General features: G+C 40.4%; 1 protein-coding gene across 1 annotated transcript in view; it reads left to right on the plus strand.

The window, feature by feature from the left end:
* The window catches only part of LOC126474510 (cholinesterase-like), a 97,870-nt gene that overhangs the window by 71,932 nt on the left and 6,768 nt on the right, over positions 1 to 19,170 (plus strand). The window contains exon 8 of the mRNA XM_050101981.1: positions 11,749 to 11,878. Coding sequence (XP_049957938.1) covers positions 11,749 to 11,878 — 130 coding nt within the window. The remainder of the gene's footprint in view (positions 1 to 11,748; positions 11,879 to 19,170) is intronic.

Here is a 19,170-nt window from a genome sequence, read left to right on the forward strand (position 1 = left end):
GCTGCAGATCCTCCTGCATTTCAGTACAATTTTCCATTGTTACAACCTCTCGATACACCACAGCATCATCCGCAAAAAGCCTCAGTGAACTTCTGATGTCATCCACAAGGTCATTTATGTATATTGTGAATAGCAACGGTCCTATGACACTCCCCTGCGGCACACCTGAAATCACTCTTACTTCGGAAGACTTCTCTCCATTGAGAATGACATGCTGCGTCCTGTTATCTAGGAACTCCTCAATCCAATCACACAATTGGTCTCATAGTCCATATGCTCTTACTTTGTTCATTAAACAACTGTGGGGAACTGTATCGAATGCCTTGCGGAAGTCAAAAAACACTGCATCTACCTGTGGACCCGTATCTATGGCCCTCTAAGTCTCGTGGACGAATAGCGCGAGCTGGGTTTCACATGACCGTCTTTTTCGAAACCCATGCTGATTCCTACAGAGTAGATTTCTTGTCTCCAGAAAATTCATTATACTCGAACACAATACGTGTTCCAAAATTCTACAACTGATCGACGTTAGGGATATAGGTCTATAGTTCTGCACATCTGCTCGACGTCCCTTCTTGAAAACAGGTATGACCTGTGCCCTTTTCCAATCCTTTGGAACGCTACGCTCTTCTAGAGACCTACGGTACACCGCTGCAAGAAGGGGGGCAAGTTCCTTCGCGTACTCTGTGTAAAATTGAACTGGTATCCCATCAGGTCCAGAGGCGTTTCCTCTTTTGAGCGATTTTAATTGTTTCTCTATCCCTCTGTCGTCTATTTCGATATCTACCATTTTGTCATCTGTGCGACAATCTAGAGAAGGAACTACAGTGCAATCTTCCTCTGTGAAACAACTTTGGAAAAAGACATCTAGTATTTCGGCCTTTAGTCTGTCATCCTCTGTTTCAGTACCATTTTGGTCACAGAGTGTCTGGACATTTTGTTTTGATCCACCTACCGCTTTGACATAAGACCAAAATTTCTTAGGATTTTCTGCCAAGTCAGTACATAGAACTTTACTTTCGAATTCATTGAACGCCTCTCGCATAGCCCTACTCACACTACATTTCGCTTCGCGTAATTTTTGTTTGTCTGCAAGGCTTTGGCTATGTTTATGTTTGCTGTGAAGTTCCCTTTGCTTCGGCAGCAGTTTTCTAACTCGGTTGTTGTACCACGGTGGCTCTTTTCCATCTCTTACGATCTTGCTTGGCACACACTCACCTAACGCATTATGTACGACGATTTTGAACTTTGTCCACTGATCCTCAACACTATCTGTACTTCAGACAAAACTTTTGTGTTGAGCCAACAGGTACTCTGAAATCTGCTTTTTGTCACTTTTTCTAAACAGAAAAATCTTCCTACCCTTTTTAATATTCCTATTTACGGCTGAAATCATCGATGCCGTAACCGCTTTATGATCGCTGATTCCCTGTTCTGCGTTAACTTTTTCAAATAGTTCGGGTCTGTTTGTCACCAGAAGGTCTAATATGTTATCGCCACGAGTCGGTTCTCTGTTTAACTGCTCAAGGTAGTTTTCAGATAAAGCACTTAAAAAAATTTCACTGGATTCTTTGTCCCTGCCACCAGTTATGAACGTTTGAGTCTCCCAGTCTATATCCGGCAAATTAAAATCTCCACCCAGAACTATAACATGGTGGGGAAATCTACTCGAAATATTTTCCAAATTATCCTTCAGGTGTTCAGCCACAACAGCTGCTGAGCCAGGGGGCCTATAGAGACATCCAATTACCATGTCTGAGCCTGCTTTAACCGTGACCTTCAGCCAAATCATTTCACATTTCGGATGTCCGTCAATTTCCTTCGATACTATTGCACTTCTTATCGCTTCCAGTGGAGTCAGCTGTGTCAGCCCGACAGGGCTCCCACCTCGACTTTCTGTTTGATCATGAGTTTCACATTGGACGTAGGAACCCTCGAAGTGTTTACATCACGACATTAAACATACAACAATGAAGTTCCACATAAAACCATTACACATCAGAATTATATGTACATAAGGAAAGATAATTACAATCAGTCTGCTGAAATTCTAGTACTAATCACGACTCTGTGGCCGCAAACGTTTTGCAATTGAATAAGTACTGTGACTCTTATGCCTTTAAATCTCCAGCAGATACTGTGGCTTTTAGATCTTGAAACACAATATGAATTTGCAAGACATCTACAGACATGACTTAAGCTCCATGACAGTTTAAAAATGTCAACTGAAGACGTCCAGGCTCCTTAGCCTCACAACAATGTCAGAAACATCCGATGAGTAAAGAATAATTTTACACTAGTCTAAAAATATTGACGAAGGTCACTGAAGAAAACTGTTTGTCATCATCGATAATCACAGTTATTATACATGCAATTAATGTGATTAGCGTGGACTTTTATTGATAGATTTCTGAGTTATCTGTTGATACTAGACGGAATTTCCTGTACACATACTGAGCAAGCATATTTTGAAAGTTATTAAAAAACCCCATAATCAACGACTGTGTTGGTAACGTAAGTGAAATACTCCCAGTGATTCACGATAGATCTTCATCTCCCTCCTTCTGTGTTCTTTACTTTTCTCCTGCAGCTTAAAAAATCCTGTTTTTTTAATTTACATTTTAGTAGGACTGTCATGAAACACACAAGGATCACGAACATAACATACATATGATGACTTTGCAATGCCTAATTTTTTTCTAAGTGCGCTCATTATAATTGAAAACTCATTACATGATCTATTTGCCATACCTGTATTGGTCTCAATATTACCTCTATATTTTTACTTTCACCAATTCCAAGCGTTCATGGGTGGTATTACTGCTGTAAAATCTTTTAATTCCCCTGAGAAAGCATATGCAAAACACACTGACGAATCGTACATTAATTATCAAATGCTTGGACACACGTACCTTTACATGGGATTGTGTGTTACAAAACTAATTTTCCTCAAAGAATCGCAAAGTGCTTCTCTCTGTTGGAGCGTTTAGCCACAAGTATAAGAAAAATCCGCATAACCTCAGAGCTTCGTCGCGTCGGTAAAAAATCATAAACTCGGCTCTCTTTGGCGGCTCCTAGTAATTACAAAGTGCATCTCGTTACTGGGTTCAGGCGTCAACAGTAACACATTGGGCATCGTTATCGGGGGACATTCAACCAACGTTTCGCCCAATGCTGTCACTGGTATAATTCTTTCAGTACTCCCTGAACGACTTAAACATCAGCAGGAAGTCGTCCACATACTATTCATCATTATAACTCTCTTCTGTGCACCCTCACCCTAGGCTATGAAAATCGTTTCTCTACTACTCAACAAATTTCTTAAGGTGAGAAATGTTCCGTCTGTCTTTCCATTTTCGACACCTATTTTCGACTCCTCGTTGTTGTTGTTGTGGTCTTCAGTCCTGAGACTGGTTTGATGCAGCTCTCCATGCTACTCTATCCTGTGCAAGCTTCTTCATCTCCCAGTACTTACTGCAGCATACATTCTTCTGAATCTGCTTACTGTATTCATCTCTTGGTCTCCCTCTACGATTTTTACCCTCCAAACTGCCCTCCAATGCTAAATTTGTGATTCCCTGATGCCTCAGAACATGTCCTGCCAACCGGTCCCCTCTTCTTGTCAAGTTGTGCTACAAACTCCTCTTCTCCCCAATTCTATTCAATACCTCCTCATTAGTTATGTGATCTACACTTCTAATTTTCAGCATTCTTCTGTAGCACCACATTTCGAAAGCTTCTATTCTCTTCTTGTCCAAACTATTTATCGTCCATGTTTCACTTCCATTCATGGCTCCACTCCATACAAATACTTTCAGAAACGACTTCCTGACACTTAAATCTATACTCGATGTTCAAAAATTTCTCTTCTTCAGAAACGCTTTCCTTGCCATTTCCTCAAAGTTACCATGAATAATCTTCTTGGCTCGGTATGGCTTACAGTATACATGGAAAAATGTATAGAAACTGAGAATGAAATGTTTAACAAGAAATACACATTTAGCACATATAAAAGTCGAAATAACTTTGGAACTTTTTGAAGCAAAAGCATCGAAATTAGAGTGTGAATGGGATTCCACAGTTGACAGAGTGTATAAGAGTGTATAAGAATTAGAACCTTCTACGAGGGTAAGAATCTGTCTCATAATGTGATGGAAGAGAAAATGAAGGGATGTCAATTTGGAGGACATAGAGAGTAAAAAATTGGGATTTGGTGCAGCGTTGGAAGGCCTGCGATGAAACAAGACAGAAGAGAGAGGTAACGCTTCGGCATAATATCTAAAATCAACTTGATGCGTGAGGTCCTTGTGAGATACCACTCAACATTCGGAAGACTGTCTTTTATACAATCCCGAAGATGAGGGCCCATACACGCCAGAGCTATTGCACAGTCATCGTGGCATCTCGTGTTTCCAAGTTATTGCCTGGAATAATATACAAAAGGAAGGAAATTCAGATTGAGTACTTCTGGATGATGAGCAGTTTGATTTTATGAACAGTCAAGGTACAAGAGGAACAGTTCAGAACACTGTGTTTGACAGTGTAAGCAAGATATAGAAAAACGGAGAGAAATCCTTAGGATCTATTGAACTAGAAAAGTGGTCGACAGCATTAAGTACTGCTAAACGTCTGAAATATTCAGAAAGACACGTATACATGGTAATGAAAGATGACTACAAATCAGCTGGTTCAAGAAACCAAAATAAAACTGGGAATAGAAGACAAAAATAGAAATACTACAGTTAAACGTATACAGAATGCAAGAAAACCATAAGTAACAATAACAATGGAAGACAGAAGACCGTAAGGCGGAAGGTATTAAGGAACTGCGAAAATGAAATTAGTGACAACCTTAATAGCCGGCCGGGTGGCAGGGCGGTTCTAGGCACTACAGTCTGGAATCGCGCGACCGTTACGGTCGCAGGTTCGAATCCTGCCGCGGGCATGGATGTGTGTGATGTCCTTAGGTTACTTAGGTTTAAGTAGTTCTATGTTCTAGGGGACTGCCGAACACTGCAGTTAAGTTCCATAGTGCTCCGAGCCATTTGAACCATTTGAACAACGTTAATATCAAAATAGTGGACCACGTAAAACTGAAATAGAAAAAATTGTGCTACTTTGGAAGCATAATGACCGATGATTGAGGACACAAGAAACACATACGAAACAGGCTATCATACGTGAAGCGAGCATTCTTCACGGAAAGAACTTTGTAAATATCCGGGATAGACCTTAATTTGGGAAAGTATTGTATGTCTGGAGAATAGAATTGCGATGTGAGTGGATTATCATCTGTGGGGAATATGTGCCATTCCTCTAAAATTTCATTTAATGGAATGACGTTGAAAATTAGCAAATTAAATGAAAAGAGAAGAAGAGATTCTCCACAAAACTCACTGGGCAAGGAATATTATGTGGAAAACACAGTGCGCAGCTCGTGGTCGTGCGGTAGCATTCTCGCTTCCCGCGCCCGGGTTCCCGGGTTCGATTCCCGGCGGGGTCAGGGATTTTCTCTGCCTCGTGATGACTGGGTGTTGTGTGATGTTAGTTAGGTTTAAGTAGTTCTAAGTTCTAGGGGACTGATGACCATAGTGCTCAGAGCCATTTCAACCATTTGGAAAACACAAACAAAAAGAAGCCACGGGTTGTCAGAACGTCCGTTAAGGCATCAGTAATGACTTACGTGATAGAAACGGAAGCCTAAAAAGGACAAAAATTGTGTGCAAGGATATTCGTTACAGCGATATACACATCTACAGTTAGCTGTAGTATCACGTACACCAAGTATAGAAGGGCAGCGCATTGGCGGAGCAGTTATTTGTGCTTAGAAATTCATGTAAAAAGGTTCCCGTCGTGATAACGGCCGCACAATGGGAATTAACGCGAAATAGAAATTGGAACTTGACATACAAGACACTCCGTTTCTGAAATCGTTAGGGAATTTGTTATACCGAGATACAAGTGTAAAAAATGTGCGGAGAATGCCAACTTTCAAGCATTACCTCTCACCACGGACAATGCAGCGGCCGACAGCCTTCAATTAACGACCGAGAACAGCAGTGTTTTCGTAGAATCGTCAGTACTAACAAACAGGCAACATTGCGTGAAATAACTGCAGAAATCAATGTGGGAGTTACGACGAACGTGTCCATCAGAACAGTGCGACGAAACTGGCTAACAACACAACATCGTCTTCAGCGACCCTCCTGGTCTCTTGATTACACTACTGGCCATTAAAATTGCTACACCAAGAATAAATGCAGATGATAAACGGGTATTCATTGGACAAATATATTATACTAGAACCGACATGTGATTACATCTTCACGCAATTTGGGTGCATAGATTCTGAGAAATCAGTACCCAGAACAACCACCTCTGGCCATAATAAAGGCCTTGATACGCCTGATACAGAGACTGGATGGCGTGTACAGGTACAGCTGCCCATGCAGCTTCAACACGATACCACAGTTCATCAAGAGTAGTGACTGGCGTATTGTGACCAGCCAGTTGCTCGGTCACCATTGACCAGACATTTTCAATTGGTGAGAGATCTGGAGAATGTGCTGGCCAGGGCAGCAGTCGAACACTTTCTGAATCCAGAAAGGCCCGTACAGGACCTGCAACATGCAGTCGTGCATTATCCTGCTGAAATGTAGGGTTTCGCAGGGATCGAGTGAAGGGTACAGCCACGGGTCGTAACACATCTGAAATGTTACGTCCACTGTTCAAAGTGCCGTCAATGCGAACAAGAGGTGACCGGGACGTTTAACCAATGCCACCCCATACCATCACGCTGGGTGATACGCCAGTATGGCGACGACGAATACACGCTTCCAATGTGCGTTCACCGCGATGTCACCAAACACAGATGCCACCATCATAAAGCTGTAAACAGAACCTGGGTTCATCCGAAAAAAATGACTTTTTGCCATTCGTGCACCCAGGTTCGTTGTTGAGTGCACCATCGCAGGGGCTTCTGTCTGTGATGCAGCGTCAAGGGTAACAGCAGCCATGGTCTCCGAGCTGATAGTCCATGCTGCTGCAAACGTCGTCGAACTGTTCGTGCAGATGGTTGTCGTTTTGCAAACGTTCCCATCTGTTGGTTCAGGGATCGAAACGTGGTAGCACGATCCGTTACTACCATGAGGATAAGATGCCTGTCATCTCGACTGCTAGTGATACGAGGCCGTTGGTATCCAGCACGGCGTTTCGTATTACCCTCCAGAACCCACCGTTTCCATACTCTGCTAACAGTCATTGGATCTCGACCAACGGGAGCAGCAATGTCGCGGTACGATAAACCACAATCGCGATAGACCACAATCCGACCTTTATCAACGTCGGAAACGTGATGATACGCATTTCTCTCCCATACCCGAGGAATCACAACAACGTTTCACAAGGCAACGCCGGTCAACTGCTGTTTGTGTATGAGAAATCGGTTAGAAACTTTCCTCATGTGAGCACGTTGTAGGTGTCGCCACCGGCGCCAACCTTGTGTGAATGCTCTGAAAAGCTAATCATTTGCATGTCACAGCATCTTCTTCCTGTCGATTAAATTTCGCGTCTGTAGCACGTCATCTTCGTGGTGTAGCAATTTTAATGGCCAGTAGTGTATATCGGTTGGAGCTTAGACGACTGGAAAACCCAGATGTCTCGATTTAAGTTGCACTAAGCTGATGGTAGGGTTCGAGTGTGGTGCAGACCACAGGAAGCCATGAACCCAAGGAGTCGGCAAGGCACTGTGCAAGTTGGTTGTGGTTCAATAATGTGTTCACATGGAATCGTCTGCGTCCTATGGTCCAACCGAACCGATTATTGACTGGAAGCGGTTACGTTCGGCTAGTTGGAGATCATTTGTAGCCATTCATGGACGTTATTTTCCCAAACAACAACGGAATTTTTATAGATGACACTGCACCATGTCAGCGTGCCAGAATTGTTCAGGACTGGCTTGAAGAACATTCTGGACAATTCGATCGAATGATTTGGCCACCCAAATCGCTGACATGAATCCCATCGGACTTTTTTGGAACATAGTCGAGAGATCATTTTGTGCACAAAATCCTACACCAGCAACACTTTCGCAGTTGTTGACCCTTGTAGAGGCAGCGTGGTTCAGTATCTCTTCAAGGGGCTTCCAACGACTCGCTGAGTCCATGCGACGTCGAGTTGCTGCGCCACGTCTGGCAGAAGGAGGTCCGACCCGATATCGGGAGGTATCCCATGACTTTTGATACTCCAGTGTACATTTCTTCGTTTATGCTAGTGTTAGCACCCGTGTCATATGGCGTTCATAGAAAAAGAAAATTGAGGACGTGTTGGATGACGATCAGTTTGACATTAGGAAAGGTAAAGGCAGCAGTGAGGCAATTCTGACGTTGCAGTTAATAATGGAAGCAAGACTAAAGAAAAATCAAGACACGTTCTTAGGATTTGTCGATCTGGAAAAAGCGTTCGGCAATGTAAAATGGTGCAAGGTTTCGAAATTCTGAGAAAAATAGGGGTACGCTACAGGGAGAGACAGGTAATATAAAATATGTACATGAGTCAAGGGGGAATAATTAGAGAGGACTACCAAGAACCAATGGCTCGGATGAAAAAGGTCTTAAGGTAGGGATATAGTTTTTCGTCCCTACTGCTTAATCTGTACAACGAAGAAGCAGTGATGGAAATAAAAGAAAGGTTCAGAAATGGGATTAAAACCGATGGTGAAAGGATATCAATGATACGATTCACTGATGACATTGCTATCCCGAGTGAAAGTGAAAAAGAATTACATGATCTGCTGAACGGAATGGACAATTTAATGAGTACAGAATATGGAGTGAGAGTAAATCGAAGAAAAACGAAAGTAATGAGAAGTAGCAGAAATGAGAACAGTGAGAAACTTAACATCAGGATTGATGGTCACGAAGTAGATAAAGTTAATGAATTCTGCTAAAAAGGCAGCAAAATAACCGATGATAGATAGAGCAAGGGGGACATCAAAAGCAGACTATCACTAGCAAGAAGGGTTTTCCTGTCTAAGAGATGTGTACCAGTATCAAACATAAGCCTTAATTTGAGGAAGAAATGTCTAAGAACGTACGTTTTTAGCACAGACTTTGGGAAAACCGGAACAGAAGAGAATCGAAGCATTTGAGTTGTGGGTGCTACAAACGAATGTTGAAAAGTAAGTGGACTTACAAGGCAAGGAATGAGGAGGTTCTGTCCAGAATAGGAGAGGAAAGGAATATGTAGAAAACACTGAAAAGGAGAAGGACAGAATGATAGAACATCTGTTAAGACACCAGGGAATGACTTCTGTGGTGCTGGAGGGAGCTGTAGTGGGTAAAAATTGTAAGGGAAGACAGAGAATGGAATTCGTCCAGCAAACAATTGAGGACGTAGGTTGCAAATGTTACTCTGAGATGAAGAGGTTGGCACCGGACAGGAAACCGTGGCGGGCCGCATCAAAGCAGTCAGAAGACTGATGACTCAAAAAAAAAAAAAAAAAAAAAAGTAGATCTACACATGCCGGTAGGTGTCTTCCCGACCAAATCGCGAAGACATTGTTCTGGATACTATGGATTGTAGATTAAGAACTAATGCCATTTTATATTCCAATGATAATGAATTTTAATGTCGCTAACAGTTTGTGCTTTTCATGTCAGTACCTGACTACTGAGCGGAATCCCTGTTCCTTCATATCTAAGCAAGTGGAAACTGCTGTAACACAATTAACCACGATGAGCCAGCATCTTCGGCTCGGCGTTTAAGTGAAAATTTTAAATAAAGAGCGCCTTCTCGTTGTACCGACACTTTTAGACGAATCTAATTTGGAAGTACAATACTACGACGAATACAACAAGCACAACTTCAGAAATAACGATCACATAGTCTGAATTCTCTTACATAAAATAAAGCGACTAAGACTTTGCTTCTGCGAACTTTTTAACAGTCCGTTCTTAGCAGCATAGCGTTAGCCAGCTAGTGTTCACTTACATTCAGTAAACATGGATTATATCGACTGCTGTTGTTCGCCTGATAGTAATATAAGACACATAATAATTCCTAAAATAATCCAACGATTCAGTCTCGACGTTGAGGACAATTTTTTCTCATATTGTTTTATCTACATGCAAAACTTCAGATCCGCACCTTGTGTCTCGAAAGTCCAAATAATTGACGAATTTAACGTTATAGTTCGGAAATGTGACGCTGAAAGGCATGAACCTTTCCATACCTTATGTTTGTGACCACCAATACAGAAATACACTGTAATACCTATAAGTTATGTAACACACGTTATATTCGTAGGACGGAAAAAGCTTGCTGTAGATGATGTTGTGTCAACTGAAAATAATGATGGTCTGTGGCAACTCGCTACACTGCCGCTGCTGCTCACTGGCTGTTCGTCTCCAGCATTGAGTCAGTGAGGGTTTGCTGTACATTAACCCAACTCACTAAAGATCAGAAAAATCACTTGGCTTTAGTTACGGATATTGATTTGTTATTCATTAAGCCGTACTCCTTACTTTTTTTACAATCAGGAACGACATGTGTTATTTGCCAGTCATGTAGAAGTATTCGTTAAGTGAGAGATTCTCGGGAAAATATGCTAAGTCGCAAAGTATGCAATCTCAAATTTGATCGGAAATCCATGAGAATCCTGTGCCCTGTTAGCGCTTAGTAGTCTCATTTGGAAAAAATTCTTTGGATATTACTCGTTTGTGAACATGTGTCGCCGTCAGACGCCGGCGTATAGTCCTACCATAATTGGGTAGGTTAGGGGCAGGTCGTCATTGAAGACGACCATTTGCGAAAAAAGGCTACGGCCTTCACCTGTAGCGATTCAGGGAAACAGCGGAACATCTTACTCTGGATGGGCGCTTACGCCGTGTTTCTGTTGTTGGCGACAGTGAGGGAGAACGGAAAGTGAAAGGTAAGGGAAAGGTCAACACCCAGTGCCTCCATGATGGCTACAGCTTTCGAATAGCACAGAGGTCGCTTCTAAGCTTAATGACCCATTGATGGGCGCTACACCATCTGGAGCGAGAGATATTTTCTCGGATAACCGTGGGATTCAGTCCAGGACGTTAAACCATTTGTTGGTGATTACAACCGCATTTTCCTTTGGCGGCGACTATCAGAGGTGAAAATGTATCCCAGCATCAGCACTCAGCTACCTCCTATTTATGTCTGTTAACAAGATACATAGGTAGCAGGAATAATACGAGTATCATAAATACGGAAGATGTAACAAAGATATACGGTGGAATATGTAGCAAAGATATACTAGAGTAAGGCAAAGTTAGAGGTGAAAAAATATTTTAATGCAAAACCATTGACAAAAGTTCTTGGTCGATGACACAAATTTCGGAATTCTTTCAATTTTCTACTTGTGAGCACAAAGTAGCAACGTTTAGGTTGTGAACGAGATTAACAACGCTGAAATCTTCGCCAAGACTCGATCAGAATTTGTGTTAGAGGTTTCAGCTATCATTGCTCCATTAATGAATCAATTGAACCACAATTTCCGCGAATTTTTTCAGACGAAGTCAGTGATATTTAGTGCTTAATAGTGTCTGACGTGCGACCGTGCCTGTCGAATCACCTTATATCATTTTCGGTGGGGCGGTGTCTTCTTTAATTTTTGAGCTGGACACGCCTTGAGAAAATCACATACCTTTGGACCTCTTAAACTATGATAAATGTACCAGCAAACTCTGTTGTAACACATTTGTCTCAATTTTTTTCCAGCTTAGTCAAGACATGAGTTTCTTCAACCCCACCGACGCACTCGTCAGAAGAATAGTGGAAGTTACTGGTCTGACAGTCTACTACTACGAGTTCGACTATCGCGGGGTGAACGTACCCAAGAACGAATGGGGTAAGTTCAAGCGGAGATCGTTTTGCGAAACTGCATTCCGCACCATTCTTCTCTTGTTTTTTCTATAAAAACAAAATTCTGCACCAATTGAAAAAGTTGCAGATTTATTTTAGCCGTGAACAGTTTTGGCTTCCCAGGGCATTATCAAGTCTGGCTGTTTCAAGCAACGCAAGTCTGCTCCATCTCGCACCTGGATGGACTCTTGATGCCTGTCGCTGCCACACTTGATCATGTCTGTAATAAAAGTGCTATTATTTCTGAAATTCTTCCCTATAGTTGCTGATGCTCCGCGTCTTTATTTACATAATTCCAAACACGCTGGACAAGAAAAGTCTTGTCTTGGTTCTATTACTACTTATTTTTAGATTTACTCTGGGAAAATTTCACATGACGACAATATTAGGCTTAGAATCGTAATATCCAATAATGGATAGTTTTCCCAACATCAGTACTACAGTTGCGACACTTCGAACGAAGGTCATCATGTTACGACACATTTTGGCGCAGCGGTAGGCTATGGAATAGATTTGACTGTGAGTTGTGAGGACATAGAAAATAGCAATCACTGTCAAAATGAGCATCCTTGCTCAAGAGAAATCTACTAGTATCAAACATAGGCCTCCATTTGAGGAAGAAATTTCTAAGAACCTGTGTTTGGAACACATAAGTATTTGGTGCTACAGAAGAATACTGAAAATTAGGTGGACCGATTAGGGAAGGAATGAGGAGGTTGTCTGCAGAATCAGCGTGGAAAGGAATGTATAGAAAACACAAGAAGAAGGGACAGGATGCAGTACACAAACGGACATGCGAAAGATTTACCAGTACCAATTCCGTGGAAGAACTGCTGATGTTTACGTCCTTAGTATAACTGCGTCTGTTTAGATTATATCGTGTTTCCCACAGAGAAACGACACAAAGAAAATATGTTGGGAGTCAAATCCAGTGGGTATCTAGCCTCAATGGTATGAATGGGTAGCTTTGCTGAAAGAAAAGTAAATGGTTCAAATGGCTCTGAGCACTATGGGACTTAACTTCTGAGGTCATCAGTCCCCTAGAACTTAGAACTACTTAAACCTATCTAACCTAAGGACATCACACATATCCATGCCCAAGGCAGTATTCGAACCTGCGACCGTAGCGGTCGCGCGGTTCCAGACTGTAGCGCCTAGAACCGCTCGGCCACTCCGGCCGGCTGCTGAAAGAAAGCTACAGCTTGAGCATCACTCTTTATCGAAATGGTACTGTATACAGAATACTGCGGTGTCCAATGTGCTCATACTGTAAACACAGTTGTCCTTTTCGTCAAAGGTTGTACTTGAATTTTGTGTAATATTTAAATCACACATAAAGGGGTCCTGGAGGTCGCGAGTGCCTAACATCAATTTTTTTATTTAATAAAATTCTGTGATTCTTCCTGATGTTAAAAATATATACTTCTCCGCAGCTCGTGGTCTCGCGGTAGCGTTCTCGGTCCCCGAGCACGGGGTCCCGGGTTCGATTCCTGGCGGGGTCAGGGATTTTGACATGCCTCTAGATGACTGGGTGTTGTTGTGTCGTCTTCATCATCATCATTCATCCCCATTACGGTTGGAGGAAGGCAATGGAAAACCACTTCCACTAGGACCTTGCCTAGTATGGCGGTGCGCGTCTTCCCCCTACTCTCTATCAAGGAGTATGGGACTTTATCATCATCATCATCAAACTCCATTTATAGTACCTCATCATTTCCGTGTTTAAATGCCTTTCTAAAATAGATGCGACCCGTGAGTGCTTAGCTGTTACGTTACTGTCAAACACAAAACCTTTTCTATAATGTCTGGTTATTTAATTTTTGCGCTGCTATTTCCATAGCAACTCATTTGTGTAATAACCTTGAGGAACATATCGACAGTAATATGGGCAGGGATTTACTGCAATCGATCTTTTTGTCTATAGAAGTAGTTTACTTCAGTTTACTTACGTTTTCCACTAGCAGTCGTCTTATAAACTTATTGTTGTGACTTCAAATGTCAGCTATTTTACATTTTACAATGACAGAAACGCAGATGTTTGATTTCAGTCGTAAATTTTACGGTAATCGTTCCAAGATTGTTGTTGGAAACCGTAAAAATGAAGAAACTGTTACGCTGCAGTGAAATGAGGTTAGGAATAAAACTTCGTCAGCAGTGCTTCAAAAGGCGAATTGAAACATCTTACCGAAAATGAACAAGATGCTGGTGTTGTAAACAGTGATAGTAGCGGTTACATTTGAATTAGTAAGTGAAAGATTTCAGAATTGCTTTTGTCTGCCGCTCAATGTAAATACTATAATAATGAATATCCCTTACGTTTAGTGAAAACGTAAGTAAGAGATGAGGCCGAACCAGCAAAATATTACTGTTATGTCAAGTCTATAAAGTAACGAAATGTACAATAACATCTCCTGAAACATGCAAAATAGAAAAGTGAAAATTCGCAATGCTTAAGCCATGAGGTGTACTGGAAAAAGAAGAAAAGCAGACGAGATGTTCTGTGGTACGATGGAACTCCTACTGCTGTCAAATTTGAGAGCTGTTGTAAACATTTGCACAACGCCCTAACAGAAGACAGTGAAGCATCTGTGCAGAGGGCCACGAAAGAAACTATAGATATTTGTCAATCTTCTGATATTATTGCTGCATTGGACGGTTCCTGGCAGAAGAGAGGATGTACATCACTGAATGGAACTGTCACAGTTGCTTCTGTAGATGCAGGCAAGGTGTTAGACTATGAATGTCCGATAGAACACTGCCAAAGTTGTGCCAGTAAGGTAAATGTACGCAAATGTGACAAAAACTTTGAAGGTTTCAGTAGTGGTATGGGAAGCAAGGATGCAGTCTCTATTTTTAGTAGGTCATTGCTAGACATGGTATGTGATACACTCACCAACTTGGTGATGATGTCTGTAAAAACTTTAGTAGTATTGTGGCTGCTAAACCCTAGAGTGAAACAAAAATTAATATATAGGACATGTGCGGAAGAGAATGGGGGCAAGACTTAGGAAACTGCAAAGAATGCCAGGAAAAAAAAAACCCTCACTAATGACAAAGCAGATGGTACAAAGGCACACTCACCAAATCAGAAATAGAAACATCACAGAATATTATGGCCTAGCCGTCAGAAGAAACAGCGAAAATGTCAGTGAGATGAGAAAAGCAATTTGGGCAACTACGAACATACACAGCATGGCCTCTGCTCAAAAGGAAACACTTCATGGTACAAGTACGATAGATGTCAAGCAAATGGACAAAAACGCACACAGGCACACATCATTTCAGAAATTTTTATGACAGAACTAAAGCCTATCTATAAAGATCATTCAGATTCTGAACTCCTAGCAAAATGTTTACGGGGCAAAACAAAGATTCCGATTGGAAGCTTCAATAGTTGATTTGAGAATGCTTGCTAAAAACTCGTTTTGTTGGTATGTCACCTCTTCAGATTGGTGAAGTGGACGCAATAATATGTTTTAATGATGGATTAACAAGCAGAATAAAAACCATGAAAGACTAGCATGAAAAATGGGATTCCTCGTTTGCTGTTTCAATAATTTAATCATTAAAACCATAACATTTGTTTTGCCCTTTTATCGTGACTAGCGAAGAAGTACAGTGTAAAGTTACACGAAATTCAATAGATACGATAAATATTAGTATTTACGCCACTATGTGTTCCATAGATTTAATTTTTTTCAGTCAGAGGTCACAATGTACAAATTATCTGGTTAGAGTTTCAGTCCAATATCTATTAAAGTTTTTGAGCTATTAAATTTCATAATACTATTAAAAACTACGGACCATGATGACTGGGTTCCCTCAACTTAGTAAGTGTACTGCTGATTCTTGGTAGTGAGTGTACAACAAAGACTCTGAATGAAGTAAGACTTGTTTCATAAGAAGGTCTTCTTATCAAAACTTTTATCCATTATGGATGAGGGTCACTGTGACTGTGAAGAATAATGGTTTCTTGAAATTACTGCAACCATTCGCCTTTTGATTTATTCTTGTCATTACTGGTTTCGAACTGCCTAGCGATTTATCATCAGATGGTACATATTTACTGACTGTTGCAGCACTCTGGACGTCGTGCAGCTGTGGCAAGATGTATAAACGAAACATGTAACCACTGAGTGTGGCGAGCATTATTCACTTCATGAGATCAGTTTTGTTGCTTTACGTACAGTTATTAGTGTCCATTGGTTGGTTGTTGATGCTCACAGTATCGTGGAAAACATAATGAATGTTTTCCAGTGGCGTTAGTTTTACTGCACATCACACACTTAGCCACAGGTAACACGTTCCACATGCTTCATAAAATGTAAATAATCGAAGGAGTACAGCTAAAGTTATGTCAAGAAGTTTGTCTTAGGGCAGAGAGTCTCTTTATTCTGCTCTTGCATTACACAGTGATGACAGTAAGAATGTATGTATTTCTCTATAGCAAAAATAAGATGTAGTTATATGTTAAAGTTGCCATGTGATATTTATAAAATCTCTTAAAGGATTAGTTTAGAAGATATTACATCTACAATTTTAGCAATGAAATTTCGTTTGATGTATCATTTATATTTTTATTTATTTATTTATGCATTTATTTTACCTGGCAAGATTTGGGCCTTCAGGCCCTCTCTTACACCTAACCAGGCGTACTCAGATTGAACAAATTTCAGTTTCTACAGAATATCATGGACTTATAACATGTTATACAGTATTAATGTTAAAGAAAAAAATTGAGATTATAACAGTAGTACAATGTTAATTATAACAATCAAAAATAATTATAACAATTAATAATAATAATAATAATAATAATAATAGTAATGACTATGTATATGAAAGTAAACATATTTTTCTTTTATGAATGTCAGTCCTATTGCTAGTTGGGAATGTTATCGTTATATTCTTGCAGCTTGTGAGTTATTCTCATCGAGCAGAGACATAAGACGATAGAATGGGGTGAAAGAGATATAGAAGAGGTAGATAGGTTAGAGGAAGAGAAGTAGGATGGTAAAATTCGAAGCTATGATGGAGAGGAGAAAGAAAGAGATGAGAAGGACACAACAATGGTGGCTATACCGTCCCTAATATATAAGTCTTGAGTTCCCTCTTGAATGTTGAGTGGTTCTGGATAAGACGCAGATCACAGGGGAGCACGTTCCATAGTCGTATGGCTGAGATGGAGAATGACACGGAGAAAGATTTTGTGTTACGTAAAGGTACAGCCAAGGTGCTAGACGTATCCGATCTGGTGTTGCGGTTGTGGAATGATGATAGGTGTTTAATGTGAGAAGATAAGTATTGGGGGCACCAGTAGCTAAGAAATCGATGAAGTAGGCACATCGTGTGGAGATCGCGTGCCTTATGTGGGCGTATCCAACCTAGCTGGGAGTATGAAGGACTGATATAATCATACAACCGTATATTGCACATGTATCTAACGCAGGTATTCATCACTAGCTCGAGGCATCTCGAATTTTCACTATTTGTGCCGTGTTGAACTGCATCACAGTAGTAAAGATTAGGCAAGACTAGTGTTTGGACAAATTTTTGTTTAACATGGGCTGGAAATATTTTTCTAAATTTTTGAATTGCATGTAGGGAGGAGAGCGATTTCCGGCAAGCTGTGACTGTTTGTTTTTTCCAGTTTAGGTGTTCATCCAAGATTATTCCAAGGTCTTTTACTGTTTTTTGGTATGGTAGTTGGGTACCATTGAGGAGTATTTGGGGGACTATTTCGCGAAAGTACCGGCTGATTAACTTTGGATGAGATGTAAGTATGACGTGGGATTTCTTGGGGTTTAGTTTCAGACCTAGGTTCTGTGCCCATCGAGAAACAGAGCAAAGATCTGCGTTCATACTCGCTATTACGTCAGCAATGTTCTTGGGGCTTGCACTTAGGTACAGTTGGATCTTTTGTTTAACGAAGATTGATAACACTCCTGAAATAAATAATAAACATCTCAGCATTACTATTTCGTTATAAATAATAAAAAAGCAGTGGTATGCGGTAGTATATTGTGTGTGTGTGTGTGTGTGTGTGTGTGTGTGTGTAGACGTGCAGATGTGGAAGAGAGTTTTTTTTAGTTATTTAGTTTTTCAGGTGTAATTATTCTTTGAAATTTTGAAAAAAGTGTTATTTGTTAAGTCTGCTTGTTCATGTAAGACGGTGTGGGGTGAATTTTCGTTATGGGCGAAAATTTCTAATTGTTATGGGTGGTCCGTTTTTATTACTTTGTCTAGAATTTGTGGGATATGGAGATTTGCTTTGATGTTTGTAACTGAATGTTTTGTGCTAGATTGGCTACAAAATTAAATTTATTTGAATATTTTATACGTAGTGCACCTGTGTTTATTTCGTCCTGTTTGTCCTATGTAGTAGCAGCAGGAGCACCTGTCACAGATTTATTTATATATACCAGATTTTTGAGAAGTAGTCTGATTGTTTAGTTTTATCATCTTTTTTTGAAATTTTTTGATTGTGTGCTAACTTGTTTTGAAATTTGGGATTAAAACAGTTTTTCAAGGCGGTATGAGATGTTGCCAAGGAATGGCATGAAGATATATTTAGTTTCTTCTGCTACTGAGGGCTGTGTTGTTGATGCTGTTGGGTTGGTTTTATCTTTTCATCTAATTTGTCAATTATGGATGGGTCATAATTACTGTTGTGGGCTGTTGTCTTTAAAATATTTAATTCTTGGTTTTTACATCAGGTTCATCATGAATTTCTTTATTCGGTTGAGTACTGATCTAAAAATGCTAATTTTGTTGTTTTGGGTGGCATGATGTGTGCTTGATGTTCAGCCGTATATTGTATTTCAGGATGTATATTATTAAGTTTCTCAGCTAAGCATTCTCCTTCAGTGGTTGTCCCATTGTACAGTGTCAATGCTTTATCAACATATCATTTATAATAAATGACCCTCTCATTTTCAATTTTGTTTGCTTTGAAAAATTTGGTTTCTAAATCATTGATGTAGCTGTCATTATAAATAACACAGTATTCCACCAAAATCAACACAAATTAGAATTTTTTAGATCAGCACTGAATCATGTAAACAAAATTCATGCTGAACCTGATGTAAAAACCAAAGAATTAAACATTTTAAATACAACAGCCCACAGCAGTAATTATGACCCATCCATAATTGACAAATTAGATGAAAAGATCAAAACTAACCGAACAGCAACAAAAACACAGCCCTCAATAGCAGACTAAACTAAATGTATCTCCATGCCATTCCTTGGTAACATCTCATTCAGAATTGCAAAACT

The sequence above is a fragment of the Schistocerca serialis genome, chromosome 4 (assembly GCF_023864345.2).
Source record: "Schistocerca serialis cubense isolate TAMUIC-IGC-003099 chromosome 4, iqSchSeri2.2, whole genome shotgun sequence".
Classification (NCBI taxonomy): domain Eukaryota; kingdom Metazoa; phylum Arthropoda; class Insecta; order Orthoptera; family Acrididae; genus Schistocerca; species Schistocerca serialis.